Genomic DNA, 18588 nt, shown 5'->3' on the forward strand with positions numbered 1-18588 from the left:
GAATTTTTAAGCTTTGGCTCAAGCCAAGTAGTTTTGCAGAGAGCAAAGAAGTACACCAGCAGGAAGGTTTGGGGAAATTTTTATTCCTTTCTTAAAAAGTATCAGTCTGATGGTAACTATGTCTTCTGGCCCGACAAAGCACCGTCCCATCACGTTGTTAAAATGCAAAAGTTTTTAAATAATCGAAAAGTTCATTTTGTACCAAAAGACGGGAATTCCGCAAACTTGTCCCAATGTCATCCAATAGAAGATTTTTTTGGAAATTTTAATTCGATGGTGTATGAAGATAACTGAAGATTGTGAAAACTTAGAAAAATATTCAGTGGATATATAGATGGACAGATATAATTGACAAAAATGCCGTCCAGCGGTCATTCGTAGGTATCCCCGCAAGGCTTCGACGTACGGCTGATCAAGGGCGCTTTTAACTATGCATTAATATTTCTTTATGCTCTATCACAAGCAAATAACATAAATCATATTTAAAACGTTTTTAAAAAAGATAATTTTTTTCATGTCATTACTCGTTATGCATTATTTTCAAGTATTCGGGAGTTTTTTTAACTGTCTGAGATCTACCGATATCGATAATTATGATTTGACTGCTGATAATGGCAAACTGTGTTGAAATTTCTGTTCAGATTTGGCAAGTCATGATGAATTGTTTAACGCCAGAACAACGTTTCCAAATTGTGGAAATCTACTTTGAAAAAATTAAATCTGCTATCGAAGATCAATTCGTCGTCGTTCTCAATTTATCGCAGACTGCGTAGTCATCTGCACATAATCAGAATATGGTCCACTGACTCCTGTCGTATATGTGGTCAATTCCAAGATACTCCATTCCACCTTCTTCTTGAATGCAGCTCTATAGCGTGGTAAAGGTTGAGACATCTCGGCCATTTACAGCCAGAAGAATGGCACATACGCTCAGTCCAACCTATCTACATATATGTTAAGTTTGATAGGAGAATTCAGTCTGTATGAGGTACTATGATGAGTAGAGGGCACAAAAGATGTTAAGATCGAAGTGCAAGCCTCCCTTAAATCTTAATCTTTAATACAATATATTATCAAAGATTAAACAAAAAAATAAAAAATAAAAAAGAATTTAAGCCAAATAACCCAAAATTGGATTGATCGAATGGACTAAGTAAATCGGAGCTGCAACGGACATGAGCCGGATATCATATTAAAAAAACAAATGTCATCAAATTACCTACCAGATTATAATAGAAAAAAATCAATCCAACAATATTTCTGTTTGGCAATATCATTTTTAGTTCTCAAGCTCTTAAAAATACCCCTATTTAGCCGACAGCGAACGAAATGCAATCGAAAAAAAGGCAAAATCAATTTTACATGGCGCACAATACAAAAAATCTCTACATAAAATCCCTTCATACGTAAATTTTTCACTAGAGATTTTTCTAAATTCAACTGCTTATTTATTTATTGTATGCGCACAGAATTGTGAACAGCTATTTTTCTTTCTGGTAAAGTTTAGCAGTAAAAATTAGCCGAATAAAAATTGCAACTTCTCAAAATGAAATGTCACTTTGTGCTCTCGATTTCCACTTCCTTACAAGGTTTTTATGTAGAAAAAAACCAAGATGTGATAATTTTTAACAGTGTTAAAGTTAAATTAAAGTGTACGTAAACACAAATATTTTTAAATGCCTCTAACATATAAAGAAAATTTTGGGTTTGGTATAGATGAATAGCCCTACCGTTGATGTAGTTTTCATTAATACACGTACAGAGGCTTCTGAGTTAGCAGAACAAGCTTCTTTTGAAATTGCCACCCCGGGAGATGTGGAAAATAAAAAAACAAATCCGAGCAAATGTTCCTTTCGATATCGTATCCGCATGTGCCAGTGAGCCATTTTTACTTGACTGTGTTGCATCAGAATTCCATTCAACAGATGAGATTTGATGATCTATAAACCAAAATTTGCGATGCCACGTTCCCACGACTGTCGGTTCTACGTAACCGGAACGACCCGAATTTATATCCGGCATTTCACGTTTATGCTGCTACAAGAACAACAACAATATGCCGATTTTTTTTTGTCTAAAATTTGGAGGATATAACGAATGATAGGAATTGTGGTGCCATGTTTATAAAAAAAGAAAATTCAGATCTGTTTGGGCTTAACAGAATACGAAATTTCATTCAAAAATTAGGCAGGCGCTCGAAATTTGCTTGCAATGCAATGCAAAATATGTTTTCTGTACTCAAAGAAGAGTAAAAAGTTGGTTGAGAACAACCATGACGGAATCTCACCTAAGAGAAAAATATATTTTTTCTTTCAAGGTTCATTTATGCTGAATGCCCACAGGAAGCTGGTTGCTGATATGAGGCGGAGTTAATAGAGTTTATTTTAAATTAGTTTGCAAAACATCGCGAAATCTTGTTATCGTTCAGTTTTTTTTTTATTTTTTTTTTTAATGTATATATATACCTCTTTAAATAAATTGGAATATTCAGAAAAATGTGCTTCTCCTCCTTTGTGATTAGTTGGCTACGCCCTTGCGCTCATGCATATAAATATGCACCTATCCGAACAAGGCTCCATTGAAGAGATCCAAAATGAGTCGTAAAACAAGTCGAACACGTTTTAGGGTGTTATCTGGTCGCAGTGCGCCACAACATAACCTTTATATTATATTTTCAGCACGTCGCAAATTCGCACATTCATACGGATTGCATTTGTGTATGTGTATATGAATGTGTGTGTATATATCCTAAACAGGCTTCAACTCACAATAATATTTTCTTCTTTCTTTTACCTTTTATGTTTTAGCCGTTTCTCCTTCAGTGATTCTTTTTTTAGCCTCAAGCAGGATCCAACAAAGAACTTTTAGCCATGTAATCACAAAAATGTACGCGATGCCAACAACAACTACAATGCAATATAGCACCCCATTTCCGATAGCTTCGTGAATTCAATACGCAAATGCAATTTTATTCCTTTTCGGTTGGAGATTTTTTGTTTTTAATTATTCCTGTTTGTTTTTAATTTATCCTCACTTGTTTATAATTTTTCATTTTGGTTTTCCCTTTTATTACTTTTTAAACGTTAACTATCCCTGTTACGGGCGGCAACACAGAACAGCGAAAAGTAAGCGCGTCTCAATTTCATTAAAATCAAATATACTCGCTCCGTCGTAGAGGTACGCCCTCATGCACAAAAAAAGCCGTTGCAAATAATACAGCACTGATGCCAACAACAACGTAAATGCATAGCAGCTGTAGTTGACAAAACAAAACAAATTTATAAACCTTAACACATTTGAATTCAAAAATATATATTTGTTTGTAAATAAAAGCACAAAAACACTCGCGCGCGCTCACTTAACCGTTTTCAACTTAACGTTTAAACACTCAGAATCGCACTGAAGCAGAACTTGCCGGTGGGGCTCACTTCCAGCTACTCAGTCACACAGCTACTGGCACAACTACAATCATGGAACTATGGAGTCGGGCAAAAGTCAACTGACTTTCGGCGTGCTAAGTGGAGAAGCAGATGGACGCCGGTTACTCGCGCATCAACCGAGTCTGAGTACAACGATCGTATGAACAGTTGTATTATCATTGCCGCTGCTCCACTGTGTTCGATACTCATTTATGAGCATATGATTATGCTGCTCATACGGTGGGAGAGAAAAGTTTGTTTGCAAGCCCCAAAACATGATCGTAGACAGTAGTTCCCAAACTTAATTTCACAAAAGATTTTTTTCTTTTCACGGCGAACTAATCTTAATCTTATGGTTAGTTCTGAGAAAGTGCACCAGTACATTTTTGCCACATATTGAGGCACAGCAGTTTATACACATTTTAAGCCCATCAGAAATCAGATAAGACCAAACAGAATATATGTAGACATACTTACCTTAAATTACATTCACCGAGAGTTACCATCCGAGAGCAGGAGTGAGAGTCGAGTGGCGAATCTTCTGGCTGTCTGTTGTGATTGCAGTTTTTCGAGCTTGAGATGCTGGCCAATAGGAACAACGCCCGAAAATTCTACCAGAAAGTTCGGCGGCTTACAGAAGGTTTTAAGACCGGGGCGTTTTCCTGTAAGAACAAAGACGGCGATCTGGTGACTGGCGTACAGAGCAATCTTAAATTATGGAGGGAACACTTCTCGAACCTGTTAAACAGTGACAGCTGCGCATGTCATAGAGAATGTGAAGATCCCGATACCCCAATCGTTGACGACGGAATTATCGTTCCGTTACCCGACCATACGAGGTGAGAATAGCAATATCACGGCTAAAGAACAACAAAGCCGCGGGCGCCGACGGACTGCCGGCTGAGCTATTCAAACATGGCGGCGAGGAGCTGGTAAGGTGCATGCATCAGCTCCTATGCAAAATATGGTCGGATGCAAGCATGCCTGCCGATTGGAATTTAAGTGTGCGATCCTGCAATTTGTGCCAATTACCGCGGGATTAGTCTTCTAAATATCGCCAATAAGGTTCTAGCGAGCGTATTGTGTGAAAGGCTGAAGCCCACCGTCAACCAACTGATTGGACCTTATCAGTGTGGCTTCAGACCTGGAAAGTCTACCATCGACCAAATATTCACAATACGCCAAATCTTGGAAAAGACCCATGAAAGGAGAATCGACACACACCATCTTTTCGTCGACTTCTAAGCTGCATTCGACAGTACGGAAAGGAGTTACCTGTATGCCGCGATGTCTGAATTTGGTATCCCCGCAAAACTAATACGGCTATGTAAGATGACGTTGCTCAACACCAGCAGCGCCGTCAGAATTGGGAAGGACCTCTCCGAGCCGTTTGATACCAAACGAGGTTTCAGACAGGGTGACTCGCTGTCGTGTGACTTCTTTAACCTGATGTTGGAGAGCATTGTACGAGCCGCAGAACTTAATCGCTCAGGCACAATATTTTATAAGAGCGTACAATTGTTGGCGTATACCGATGATATTGATATCATCGGCCTTAACAACCGCGCTGTTAATTCTGCCTTCTCCAAACTGGATAAAGAGGCAAAGCGAATGGGTTTGGTGGTGAACGAGGACAAAACGAAGTACCTCCTGTCTTCAAACAAACAGTCGGCGTATCGGCACTCACGTCACTGTAGACAGTTATAATTTCGAGGTTGTAAAAGACTTCGTTTATTTAGGAACCAGCATTAACACCGATAACAATGTCAGCCTTGAAATCCAACGTAGAAGCTCTCTTGCCAACAAGTGCTACTTTGGACTAAGTAGGCAACTGAGCAGTAAAGTCCTCTCTCGACGAACAAAACTAACACTTTACAAGACTCTCATCATGCCCGTCCTAACGTATGGCGCAGAAGCTTGGACGATGACAACATCCGATGAAGCGACGCTTGGAGTGTTCGAGAGAAAGATTCTGCGTAAGATTTTTGGACCTTTGCACGTTGGCAACGGCGAATATCGCAGACGATGGAACGATGAGCTGTATGAGCTTTACGGCGACATAGACATAGCGCAGCGAATAAAGATCCAGCGGCTACGTTGGCTGGGTCATGTCGTCCGAATGGATACAAACGCTCCGGCTTTGAAAGTATTCGATGCGGTACCAGCTGGTGGTAGCAGAGGAAGAGGAAGGCCTCCTCTGCGTTGGAAAGATCAGGTGGAGAAGGGCTTGGCTTCACTTGGTGTGTCCAACTGGCGCCGGTTAGCATGAGAAAGAAACGACTGGCGCGCTTTGTTAAACTCGTCCAAAATCGCGTAAGCGGTTATCGCGCCAATTAAGAAGAAGAAGAGAGAGTTACCATCTTCCCGAAGAGCTTTAGCTGTTCCACGATACAAGCATTATTCTGGCATGGTTATGTTTTGGATATTTTAGCAAACTAAAATTCTACTTATCCAGAATTGACACCGACATACACAACATATCGCACCCTAAATACAAAAGGGTCACAACTCAAAATGTACCTTGTGCTCAAATATGAGCGAGACGTTATCAATAAAACGGTCCGCGGATGACATATGGCAAAAATAAATTTTTTGTTTTTTGGTAAGACTGTTATAAGCTTACATGGCAAATTTCAGCGTGATATGTCACATAGTTTGTTTTCTGTGCTACTGTAAACAAGTCAAGGTCGAGTGTGGAAAATTTTGAGTTGTGCCCCTTTTGTATTTAGGGTGCGATATGTTCGGCATGTGAAGAGCTCCACTCATGTAACTCTTTGCCTCACAATGCTTGATCTCCAACTGGATAAGACGCTGATACCCATGCCTATAGCCACTTGTAAACTACTTATAGATAGGGAAACCATTAACAAGGTAAATACAAGTTGGCAAACCCTCACAACATGCGAACTAAGCAGACAGACATGGCCGAAATGGAACAGCGGTCGATCAAAAAGCTTGTTAAGATTTAACAGAGAAGCTATAAGAAAAATGATAGGGGTATTAACTGGTCATTGTTTAATAGGCAGCCACGCTAGAAGGTTATGACTCCCGTACTTCGATTTCTGTAGAAGCTTTCTTAATACAGAAGAAGAGGAAGCAGTCAGGCACCTTTTATGTGAGTGTGAAAGCATAGCTATAAGGAGGTTCCGCACTCTTAATACGGCATTTTTAATTGATTTAGCGAACAAAGCGCATCTAAAACTAACGAAACTCTGCCCGTTTATTAAAGCTACCGAATGGTTTGAAAAGGAACCCATAGGGTAAGGATAAGCTCCAGTGGTATCGCAATGAACTTACGAAAGGTCTAAGTGTTGCTTGTCTTAAGTTGTGACAGGCACCCTACCTACTTACCTACCTACCTACTCTTTACCTCTGATTACACCCCGACGAAACATCTCGCTGGCTGTGTCTACCGTTAAACAACATCAATGATAGCTGTATCGTAGGCATCCTTTCATGGCATAATTTTTCGAGCATGGCAGAAAGATCTTTGTTTATCAGTACTACACAAATAACAAACGCAAAGAAATAGCACTCAGACCACGTACCGTCCGTTGTAGTGGCTTCTTGTTCCTTTTAATCTATTTGAAATCTAGCCGAAATGAGCTTAAATTCTTGCCAGTGAACATATCTAAGAGTTAAATGGCCAGTCAACAATCTCATCAGTTTTCTACAATCCCGTCTATCCAGTAAGATCAGATATTAACTAAACCTTCACACGTGATAACAGTTGCGCATGCTTCGGCTTATATAGCCAACAAATTTCCTCAATGCAAAAGTTAAGGTTGTCCTCATTACAAATTATTTCCAAAGTCGGTTTTTGAGCCTTCAGTAAAGATGCAGTAAAAAAAAACGCTGGTATGTAAATGTCTGCCATCTGGAAATTCAACGACCAATGGGGTGAGGTCTTGGCCGGATATAAATCCGGGTCGTTCCGGCAATGTAGACCCGACCGTTGAGGGAAAGAGTAAGTAAGGACTGTTGTTTCAGCAGCATTAGCCAAGCATTTATGGGGAATGTTTATGCTAATGAAACAACAGCAATCAGACACGTCCACACGACAGTCGGTTCTTCGCTACCTGAACGATCGGGTTTAAATCCGACCAAGAACTGTCACTTCAGCAGCATTCTACAAACGTTGAGAACGAATTTGTATGCTATTACAACAAAAACATCGACAACCATATTCCAATACTATATGTCCGAAGATTTGTACAGGTGCTACGTTTTTAATCAAATTTTTTTGTTTAACACTGACTGATTACGCGCATACAATTTAATGAAATACACTTTTGATTTTAAATTTATATATTTTTATCATTCATTACATGCTCCATTGCACTTAAAATTAATAAATTTTCGTTAATGTCTTTATACCATTATTGAAAAGCATAGTTAAGCATAACATTCGTAACAATAATACACAATACTCATAAAAATATTTTGTATCGAATTTTTTCCAACAAAACTAATTGTTAAAAGAAATTCAATGCGAACGTGCTATGTCTGAGAAGAAATTTAATATATCCTGCATATTGAATTCTAAAGTAATCATAGCACCTGCATAACATTTCTGTATACGCTCCTCCAAAAAATTGTACTGCGCAATGAATTCTTCTTGCATCGCATGCCAAACAACCTGCAGTAGATTTTCTTCTTCGCAAAGATGCTTTTCGACTTTTTTGTATAGATTTTCTAGCCCCTTTTTGACCTCACGCGCTGGATATTGACTGATAACTTTACGCAATTCCTGTTTTGAAAAAGCCATTTGATAACTGATTTCTGTTTCTTTGACACCTTGTGCCACTTTTTGCTGCACACCTTCGAAAAAGAGCTGAAAGAAAGTGTGTGAAAGTATTTTGAATGCTATTGTGTTAAAATTAGAAAGAAATCATTACATTCAACTTTTCCAGTGGACGTCCGAAATATTGTATGACATATAATTTCAGAGCATCATTATATCGCATTTTGGCTTCCTTTTTCAAAGCATCCAGGCCGGGTACCTTTAACTGTGCCAGCAACGAATACATGTGGTGATAGTTTTCCATGCGTACTACTTGTGACGGTGTTTTTGGGTGCTCCTGTGCATGAACACTAATGCTCTCAAATATTGCATTCACCAGTTGCAAATACCACTTTTCCATATCAGTACGACGATCTGACTTGCGAAATATACCCTCGGAAGTTTGAGCGAAATACTCGAAATTTTCTACATAAGGCAGAATGCCGCACTTAGAACGTTTAGGCACTTTTGCTTCTTTGATTGACAATAACTGCTGCTGCATAAAACGATCGAAATTTCTTTTCACTTGAACCAGAGCTGAAGCGAAGGTCATACTGAGGAAGGAATGTGTATCTTGCGCCGACATAACATGTTGCGTTAGGCGGACGAGCACGTAAAGGGAATAGCTAGAATGTTATAAAATATTCGAAATAAAAAGATAGAATGAAAATATTCAACAAACTTACAAACTATCAATACGTTCGAAGCTTTGTATGAAGCTAACCAGCTCGGGCTCTAAACAACCGAATAAGGCAATCATCAGTTTACGAACCTCTTCATTTATTTGACGATCAATTTTCTTTTGTGGGAAGCCTGCACCTAGAAACAAGTAAGAATAGTCTTATAAAATAAAACAATAAATTTATAAAACGCACCATTAGCATCGCCGCCTCCACTTGCCGATGTAGGTGAAGCTAAAATACTTGCAGAATCAGTACTTTTTTCTAATACATCCAAAGTTGTTTGAGTATTCTTCGACGTTGGACTAATAACATCCATTTGGAAAAAATTTATACAAAACATTTGCTCCTGCAGCGCAACTGGCTCCAGTTCTGCCAGTACTTTTTCCAGTACTGAATCGAAGCGTTCCCGATCTACATTCTCCACTCCAGGTCCCCATTGATCCCGGTTGACACCTAAGGTGCCATACGGCGCAGCTGACACAGCGGATTTTTTCGAAGAAGTTGATGTGTCCAAATCTTCACCTGATGTTCGCAACTTTTCTGATATTTGCAGTTTAGCCTGTAGTAAATTTTACAAATTGAAATTGAACTAAATAGATATTTTATTCCCAAAATATACCAAAGTAAAAAAATTCCTGATATCACGCTCGTATATCTTGCTAAGAGACGTCGTATAAACACGCGTTAGACCATCGTACGTCTTTCGATCCATTGCCTTTGTCCAATGCATAAGCTCTGTGTAAGGAGTTAGCTCGCGATGTACTGCTAAGTGATTCGGTAACACAAGTTCTGTACTCATTGTCATATTGTCACCCATCTCATTTCCCAGGTGTATGAATAAATTATTCATAAAGCGGCTTAAAATGCCCGAGAATTTTGCTTTCCATTTTTCAAAACGTTTTCGTTGATCTTGTACAGCCTCCAGGCGAAGCAGAGTGGAATCTATGTCGCTATTCATCGCTTGCTGTAAGCTTTGTGCGGCAGCAATCGCAGCTTTTCTTCCGGAAACTGTCTTCAAATCCGGTTCATCTAACGCTTGCTGGTGTACTTGAGGCAAATCGAGCTGAGACTGTTTACATTATTAATTTAATAAAATTGTGGAATATAATTTATAGAAATGTAGTGCTTCACTTACAATAACTTTATTCAGTTCTTTCATCAATTTTATGTTATTGTTGTTAGCAATTTCTATCATTGCGTTTTTACCACCGATCTTCTCCATAGTCTCTTTTACATGCCCCAAAATTTCCTCATATGAATCTAGTCGTCTTTCAAAGCTATCTGCCTCTGAGATTGCCTTATCAATGTGTTCCATCAACGTCATGACTTGTTTTTCTGATGCTAATACACTTTGGATGTTGGCCTGTTAACAAATTAACACATAAATAGCATAAATAAACAAAAATTAGTATAAATAAATCGAGTTGCTCTTTCAATACATACACCATCTAAATCGTGGAGTTCTTTGGACAACTTTTCAATAAGTTGCTCTGCATCCTTCACGGCAAAGTCGCACTCAGAAAACAATTTTCCCAATTCCGTGGCTTCTTTATCTGTAAGTGCGGTAAATTCTTGTGCTTCTTCCTCATCTTCTGTGTCTTGAATATTCTTTTGCTCGGCACTTCGCCCGGCAGCGAGCTTTTCTGGAGATTTATCATTGAGCCAAGCATTAGGAATGTTTCGAAATTCGCCTTGTTGGCCCCGTACATATTTATGTATTTGTTTGTACAAAACCGCCAGAAAGTTTTGTCGTTCGTGTAAATTTAAGGCGTACCATTTATAAGTTTTTTCTACTTGTATATCAAATTCATGCGTCTCAAACTGCTCGTTCCGCCCGTCAACCCACTTTATTTCTTCCAGTTGCCAAGTACGTTTCTTTTTATAATCGCCCTCTCGTTGTTCCGATTGTTTTACTAGACATACCGTAACCACCGGCACGGGTGGTGGCGTTGTAACGATGCATAAATAACAAGCCCTTTTCTTTTTGAAAGTCTTGGTCACAGTCACGACAGACAACACCCGTTCTCCGCTATTATTGAAAAGTTCCTTTTGTAGGATGTGCTTAATGTTTGCTAAAGTAGTCAACATTGCTCACAAAAAGACGATCTATTAAATGTATGCAATAAATTTAAAAATGCTCAATTGCATCGCAAAAACATAAATATACAATTCTTTACTTGACGCCCTCTTTGCGAATTTTCAACGGATTATAGATAGTGTCGTCTGCCAAAACCAGCTGATTGCTGCTAAAATAAAGTGTTGCAATCAAGAATGATAGAAACAAGATTGCGCCCACAGAGCGTACGTGACGTCACGTTTGCTGAGTTGTGCAGTATTGCCAACCATTTGTTCTTCGCAATAAATTTAGTGCTTTTTTATACCGAAAATGCGACAATTTTTAAGTTTGGTGTTTGTTTCTTTTTGTTTTTAATTTAAGGCTAGCGAAACTTTAGGTTAAAAAAAAACTGTATTATTATACAAAAGAAGTTTAAAAAAGGCCACTCTGAGAAGATTTTAGCGCTAATGAAAATTTTTTTACTCCTATAAAATTTGACAATTTGAAAGTGCAAATTTAATTTTTGGCTCCATTTAAGGCTATGCAAAAATATTAAATGCCCCGCTCTCAACTCTTCTTAAGATTGAAATCCTTTTTACATATTTTAAAAAGCCTTTGAATTTATTGAGTGCGAATTAAAACCATAGAGGTGTAATCGTTTCTTCCGGTCATCAATCCTTAGTGAGACATAGAGCATCAAGAGGTGTATTCATAGTAAAAATAAGCCACAAAATACCAGAAAATACTAAAGAAACCATACTGACATTTTTACAAAAAGAGTACCTTATCTAGTTACATAACTTCAAATATAGCAAAGAAATCGTTCCCTTAATAAAAGAGTCTCGCTTAACAAAAAAAACTCATAAATTAAATTGTACATAAGCATAACACATTTATTTAAAAAAAACGCACATTCTACAGACAATTTGTCACGCATACAAAGTTCTTTAAGTAACACAATAAAAATTTCGTGTTTTATTTTCTTTAAATGGGCATTTAGTGCGTTTTTATATCCAAAGCTAGGCAACTCTGCAGTAGCGAGAGAGAGATTTGACTGCCGAAAGCAGAAGAACACCAACAACACCGGCAATCGCGGGCAATGCCACCAGATGTTAAAAAAAAGTAAACCTAAATAAAACTGAGTGAATTATTTAAATAATTATTAAAAAATGTATATTTTACAAATTATAAACATTACTTTTAATTAGAATAGGCTAGAAAAATGTCATGTGGAATGAACTAAAACTCCGAGACAAAAAATAATAAAAATAACAAAAAAAAAATGCTAAATCAAGTTACGAAAATGGTAATCTGGCCATACTGGAGCTAAAATCACGTAACTAGTTGTCAAATTCGCTGAGCGCAAAGTAACGGGACCACGATGGGCGCCATCTCATTATTCTTTGCATCATGGTTGCAATCGTTGTAATGACTTTTGACATATAATATAAATATATATATACAATATAAATATATATTTAAATACATACCATATCTATATTCCCTTCTTTGTTTTGGAAGTTTGAAATAAATTCATGGTATAAAATTGTAAGCAATAATTAAACAATAGTATAGGCTAAAATATTTGTGAATCATGTAAATTGTATGTTCATATGCGTCAACATTGAAGCGAATTCATATAAGGAGTTCAGCGCCACATTCTTTTTCTATACATCGTGACATTTTCATGTATTTATTTTCAGTAATTTGGTCGATTCAATGGCAATGTGAAGTTCTCTGATGAAATTTCTCAAAACATTAACTTTCTGTTCCGTGGATATCACCTTTGATAGATTCGCCTCGCCTTCTGTGGATTCGCCTTGGGTAATATCGAAAATTTTACTTCGAAAGCTAAGCTGTCAAATACACCGAATTATTTTTCCAGCAGTTTTCTTATTGAGCTAGCAAGTGATGTGAGTGAAAATTGATTAAATTGCGAATAGTTATAAATATTGTACATAATTACATATAATTTTTTTATTTAGCGAGCATAGCAGTATATAAAAATGTTGGTACAGCACATTTTGAAGCAAGGCCTTTTGGTTAAAAATGGTGAGGTTTAGTTTTATTACAAAATGGGAACATAATAACCTCAGTAAAAATTACATAACCTTTATTACTCGCGCTTTAATAGTGAAGAAATTGAATACTGAAAATTTAAAAACATTAAGACATTATATTATTTAATTATTTCAGTTGGTGCTCTGTCACGCGCAGCCTACCATGGTGGTCACCATCAACAAAGCACTTTAAACGATTTGCCCGTACCTGAGGGTGATTGGAAAGAAAACCACTCGCGCCAGAACACAAAATACAATGCTTGGCTGATCACTGGCGTTCTTTTCTTAGCGGGCACCATCGGCTTCGTAAGATCATTTACCCAAACTCTTATAAATTTATAACTAATTCTTAATGTACTTCACCATAGGCAAAGTCATCCGGAGTTATTGAATTGAACAGCAAGGTACCACAGTCGCTGGACTAAAATGTTATTATATAGCCTTATTTTAGGTATGTACCCTATTATGGGTGTACATAATAAGTCTGGATCTAATCGACCGAAACATCGTCTACGGTTAAAGAAAAGTTGTAACATTTTATGCGTAAACAATAAAAATTTGTGAAATCTGTGAAATGTAAAAAATTTATTTATGCAGATTAAGTGTGCTAGTCGGCGAACAACACCAAGTAAGCAGGGAGAATCGAAGTAATCATTTTTTTTTTTTAATAAACAGGTCCATCATCAAGATTGTCATCTTCTTCATTATAAGCTTCACCGTTATCAAAGTAACTATTTCCATAATCATTCTCGTCGTCCATCTCCTCGTCTGCAGGAGCTTCCTATACGAAAGCGAAAATGAGAATTTCAAATTGAAAGTTTTCTTCTCTTTCTACCTCTTCCTCCTCCTCCTCTTGTTCTGAATCTGTCGAGGCTTTTGCAACGTCTTTGTTATCTTCATTTCGCTCTTTTTCCTCTAGCACTTTCAAACGGTCGTCGACATTTTTCGACTTTTTGGCAACAATTTTATCACTTCCTGTAATACGCCGTTTCTTCTGCGTAGAATGTAGTTCGGCGGGCATCATTTGCCAAACAAAATCGGCTTTAGTTTTCCTTTTAGCATTTTCAACGGCACTCTGCAAGAAATTTGATCATATATAAGTATTTAAGGAATTTTTCAATGCCCACCGCCCATTCATCTGAGTAGCTTTGCAAATTACGGTTTATATTTGCAATTTTTGGAGTAACGAAATAAGGTGAATCGCGCATGTGGTTAAGATACGCTTCCTTCCACAGTATTTGATAATTTTGTGCTGCTGTAGTCTACAATTTGTATGGATATTAGGTTTAATAAAAAACTGATAATGCCATTATTTACCTCAAGTTTTACTGGTTTGGTCATAAGCGGTGGAAATGTTGGGGGAGGTGCGGTTTGCACTTGTGGAATGTCCTTTCCAATGCATCCTAAAGTTTGGAGTTGTTCTTGAGTGAGCGAACCAGTTTTACCCCGTCCACGACCTGCCATGCTTATTTCTAAAAATTATATATATGTATGTATATTTATATTTTTTTGTTTAGTTTAGTTTGACAGTCGGGCCACAGTTCTCCGCATATCGCCAGGTTCAGTTCCAAGGGTGTTATGTTCTTTGACAATTTGTAAAAGTGTACCTTCTGCTAAATTGTATTTTGGTCATGTGTATAATGATTATAATGAACTGTTTAAATGAAGGTGATTTAAATTGTTGAGGTAAATTTTTTGCGATGGAAGTAAGTTATCGATGGAGACGGACTACGTTATATTTTGAGATATCGCTATGTTTCTGTAACATAAAACTGCGGGTTTCATAAAAAAATTGTGTTATTGCTTCTATTTTTTTTTTAGTTTAATTTGGTTTTGGTTTTGCCATGAAATTGAGGCAATTATCTAGTTTAAGAGGCACATGGAAAAATTCATCAATAAAAGTCAAGGGAGGTACCAATCGATGCATATTGCCCCAGTATTAAAAATCTGAATTAAGAAACCGATTTATTTTCTTCTTTCAAAAGTTATTAACAAAAAACAATTTTATTGTGTTGTTCTTTTATTATTTTGCTTTGTTAAATTATTCTTACATCCAAAATAAATGATCGTTTCGTACCTCATATACAGTGTCATATATTAAATTCAATAACACTTTTAATTTATGTACTGCAGGAAACACTACGTTCAACTTTGCCAATTTTCTGTTCGTGTTGTCAATGCTTGCAATTGTTTTAGAATTAGGACTACAGTCAAACCCAACACTGACCAAGCACGAGCATCTCAGTCCCCTCTCCTTTCCTTAACGCCTGCTCTTCCACAAATAGCGTGTTGAGGCAACAAAATTGCCCAGTATGAACGCAGTCTAAAAGGCAATCAAGATATAGGGACGTTGTCAACATTTATATCAGCTGCATGATGATCTGCAGCGTTGCCAGTTGTACGCGTAGTGCAAATCGTGATGATTTCTGACGAGACCCAGGGTAAAAATAAAGCACAGTTCAGCTCAGAACAACAAATATCAGATTCACAGTGCATTGACTGTAATCCACCCGGAAGCGAATTACAGAACCTGCCTAAATAAATGTATGAAAGGATTTATTCCATTTATAAGATTTATTTTATTTATATTGTAAATATTCGCACTTTTAAAACAAGTAAGGAAGTATTGAATTCGATCCGGACCGAACTGTATATACCCGCGCACCTTTTAGTGAAACGTTACTTTTTTTAACCAAACCAGCTCTTAGGAAATGGGAGTTATAGCTTGTAGTATTTGACGCACTGGATGGAATTTAGATTTATAATACACACATCTCAAAAATATGTTTGTCGGAAATAAATAAGATGCAGTGTAATAGGAATTTTATTAAGTCGTTTTTGAGATACATGCAGCTAAGCTCATTTTTTATTTTTACTTGCGATGTGTTTCGTTCGGGTTTATCATTTGCACTAAATGTGAGTGATTCTTTTTTTTTTATAACAAAAATATTCCTCTTTTATAAAAAAGATATTCCTCTTTTTTACGTGGGCGTGGTTTTTGACCGATTTCCTCCATTTCAATACCAACCTACCTTGGAAAACAATTTTTATTTATGGTCTCAGCCAATAACCGCCTAAGTGGATGTAAGAAAGATTTGTGCAATATATGCCACTGTATTATACCCACAAAGGTCTACTTTCATCCCTACCTTACTAAAGTTTTTTTCTTTAATTATTGATAAAAACATATGGGCTTGTAGCCAATGTGCTAATTAAGTTAGGGTTATATCGTATATATCTCCTATAAATAATAACAATAACATATAGGCTTAACGTATGGCTTCTGCACAATTTAACGGTATATATAAAAAATGGGTTTCCTCGAAATTTCGACTTGAGCGGTTGTTTCATTAAAACAGATTAATTTTTACTCGAGTTATTAGAGCACGGATAAACGATCAGACACGCCTTGATTATTGGGCTCTTCTCTTAATTTTGAGCATTTTGGTATATATGTACATATATATATATATATATATATATATATATCGGTTAGAGTATCCTTGTGGGCGCGGGCATTAGAAATGCGGCCACCGTAGCCGAAGTCTGTGCGTGATTAACGTTCGGTAGAGCCCGGTATGCAACACCAAATGACAGAAAATGCCTTTTATAAGTGTGGTCGCCCCTTGGCAGGCAATAGTTAATGTTGGAGTGTATATCTCCAGTTAAACAGCTCCTCATAAAAACCCTCGGTGGTTTTGTAGTAGTATAAAGGAAATAAAATAAAAAAAATAAAATAAAATGGAGAGAAAAATACAAAAAAAAGGTTAATCAAATGTCTACATATACGTATTTTATACAGCTTTATCAATTATTTTGTTACAATATTATATTAGGTTCCCGAGTATAAGTAATTGAGATATAAATATGTTTTACAACGTTTTAGTTTTAATGGTTTCCACCATTCAACACGCTTGGCCCTCCTACTTCCAAATCTCCCGTTTCGGTTAGACCCACTTTCTGCATTAATTCCGAAAGCTTTTGCGCTTTCCGATCCTCATTGTGCGCAATCACTGTACACAAATGCTCGGTAAGTAATTCTTTCTTCTCTGCTGCATTATGCAAATCTATTTTGGCCTTCAAGAATTGAGCCTCTATTTTAATATACTGTTTCCTATAAAACATTTAAACATTAAATAAAAATAAATCCGAATTCTTTTCAGTCATACTCGACTTGCGAAAAATAAATACACGCATTGTCAATTTGTTTGCGAAGTATTGAAACGTCGAGCGCCAGATCATTATCCAATTTGGCAAGTTCCTGCTTGATTTCGGCAATTTTTCGTGCTTCTGCTGCTGTTTTCTGTGAGCTGTAAGTTCAAAGAAATTAATTTAGGATTTTTTCCAGAACTATTGTACAATTTAGCTTACTGTAGCTCGATAGCTTTACATAGAAGCTCTTTCTTATGTTTATTTTGTTCCTCGATTAACTTCCGTTGCGTTTCAAATTCCCGCAACGATACGCCTTTAAATGGAGAATCAGTATTTAAGGTCTCTGCTGTAGGTGTAGACACTTTTGACGAAGGTGTTGGCAGTATTGAAGAGTCATTAGCTTCATTTGTGGATGTGGAATTTACATTATTATCCACGTCTGGCAACTTTAGTATTGAGGAATCATCTAATTGGGTATTGTGCACATTAGCAGAATGTGTGCCATTTGTATTGTTTTCATTTAAATCTTTGTTCGGCTTTCGTAGTGGTGGATAGAAAAGCGCATCCTCAAGCGATTTGGACATGCTGTCATCAAGGTTGATTTGATCAAATATATGATTTTCTGTTTCACCATTTTTGCTTTTGCTGGATTTTTCACTTAATACCGTAGGCGCTGATTTGGTCGATGATTGAGAGCTTGGAATTTGTTTTCTTTGAGAATCAATTGATCTTGAACCCTTCTCTGGCATGCGTCTTATTCCACCATGCTGACCTCGAAATGCAGGTTTTACTGCTTATGTACATAGAAACATAAATTTCAGAATTTTTTTTGTTTCCAACTTTGCTTAAATACAATTTTACGTTTATACATATGTATGTAACAATACTTACTCGCTTCCGCTATTGGCTGACCTCGATCAGTTCTGTTCTTAACGACTCCGGAGACTTTGTTTATCTCATCTTGACTGAAGCCATCGAATTTATTCGACATATTCAATAACTTATTTAAAAATATAATTAAAACAAGTCACTTTTTACTATATTTGATAAGAAAATTAATTGAAATATAAATACAATGCAAGTAACAGAAATGTTAAATCCTACAAGAACAAATTATAAATATTTAATAACCAACACAGCAGTCAAGAAGAAATGTCAAACACATCATCAAACAATTGGTGATCTCCTGACAGTGTTGCCGCTACTCAATTTTTTCAACCCTGATACGAATTTCTAATTAGAACCAACTACCTGTATAGTAAATAATTGGTTAAGTCATACTTCTTTGCAGTTGGAATGTTGTTGCAGAGGCCGGTGACCGGATACAGATCCGGTTCACTCCGGTAGCGTAGACTCGTATACCGTGGGAACATGAACAAAACTGTTACCACATGCTCTACAAAAACATCGCTGAATAGGACTCAACTATTGTAAT

The 18588-nt window shown here is 37.0% G+C and overlaps 5 protein-coding genes across 9 annotated transcripts in view; 1 reads left to right on the forward strand and 4 right to left on the reverse strand.

Annotated features, from left to right (window-relative positions):
- LOC128862182 (sodium- and chloride-dependent GABA transporter 1) overlaps positions 1-3496 on the reverse strand; it is a 166293-nt gene extending 162797 nt beyond the window's left edge. Inside the window, exon 1 of the mRNA XM_054100655.1 lies at positions 2794-3496. The gene's annotated coding sequence lies outside the window, so the exon portion shown is untranslated. The remainder of the gene's footprint in view (positions 1-2793) is intronic.
- A 4239-nt stretch (positions 3497-7735) lies between these two features.
- On the reverse strand, positions 7736-11148 carry LOC128862183 (exocyst complex component 1). Of its 3 annotated transcripts, none has more exons than XM_054100662.1 (8): positions 11063-11148; positions 10329-10991; positions 10021-10248; positions 9505-9954; positions 9078-9444; positions 8889-9021; positions 8318-8828; positions 7736-8253 (listed from the first exon to the last, which is right to left on the reverse strand). In XM_054100662.1, exons 2-8 carry the CDS (start codon positions 10971-10973, stop codon positions 7906-7908), a joined length of 2682 nt encoding a protein of 893 aa, XP_053956637.1. In that variant the 5' UTR covers positions 10974-10991; positions 11063-11148; the 3' UTR covers positions 7736-7905. The 3 variants fall into 3 exon arrangements, with proteins under 3 accessions (XP_053956637.1, XP_053956636.1, XP_053956638.1); XM_054100661.1 differs by having other exon boundaries at positions 11053-11148; XM_054100663.1 differs by having other exon boundaries at positions 8889-9015; positions 10329-11139.
- A 1663-nt stretch (positions 11149-12811) lies between these two features.
- LOC128862188 (uncharacterized) lies at positions 12812-13576 on the forward strand. Its single transcript, XM_054100673.1, has 4 exons — positions 12812-12854; positions 12927-12993; positions 13138-13307; positions 13370-13576. Exons 2-4 carry the CDS (start codon positions 12948-12950, stop codon positions 13424-13426), a joined length of 273 nt encoding a protein of 90 aa, XP_053956648.1. The 5' UTR covers positions 12812-12854; positions 12927-12947; the 3' UTR covers positions 13427-13576.
- Positions 13568-14721, reverse strand: LOC128862187 (DNA-directed RNA polymerase III subunit RPC7-like). Of its 2 annotated transcripts, XM_054100672.1 has the most exons (5): positions 14609-14719; positions 14319-14473; positions 14129-14263; positions 13837-14076; positions 13568-13782 (listed from the first exon to the last, which is right to left on the reverse strand). In XM_054100672.1, exons 2-5 carry the CDS (start codon positions 14463-14465, stop codon positions 13666-13668), a joined length of 639 nt encoding a protein of 212 aa, XP_053956647.1. In that variant the 5' UTR covers positions 14466-14473; positions 14609-14719; the 3' UTR covers positions 13568-13665. The 2 variants fall into 2 exon arrangements, with proteins under 2 accessions (XP_053956647.1, XP_053956646.1); XM_054100671.1 differs by having other exon boundaries at positions 14319-14721.
- A 2051-nt stretch (positions 14722-16772) lies between these two features.
- Positions 16773-18462, reverse strand: LOC128862185 (RAB6-interacting golgin). Of its 2 annotated transcripts, none has more exons than XM_054100665.1 (4): positions 18045-18462; positions 17373-17946; positions 17171-17311; positions 16773-17115 (listed from the first exon to the last, which is right to left on the reverse strand). In XM_054100665.1, exons 1-4 carry the CDS (start codon positions 18142-18144, stop codon positions 16890-16892), a joined length of 1041 nt encoding a protein of 346 aa, XP_053956640.1. In that variant the 5' UTR covers positions 18145-18462; the 3' UTR covers positions 16773-16889. The 2 variants fall into 2 exon arrangements, with proteins under 2 accessions (XP_053956640.1, XP_053956641.1); XM_054100666.1 differs by having other exon boundaries at positions 17373-17943; positions 18045-18352.
- Between the last annotated feature and the right edge of the window lie 126 nt (positions 18463-18588).

Source organism: Anastrepha ludens, chromosome 4, assembly GCF_028408465.1.
Source record: "Anastrepha ludens isolate Willacy chromosome 4, idAnaLude1.1, whole genome shotgun sequence".
Taxonomy (NCBI): Eukaryota; Metazoa; Arthropoda; class Insecta; order Diptera; family Tephritidae; genus Anastrepha; species Anastrepha ludens.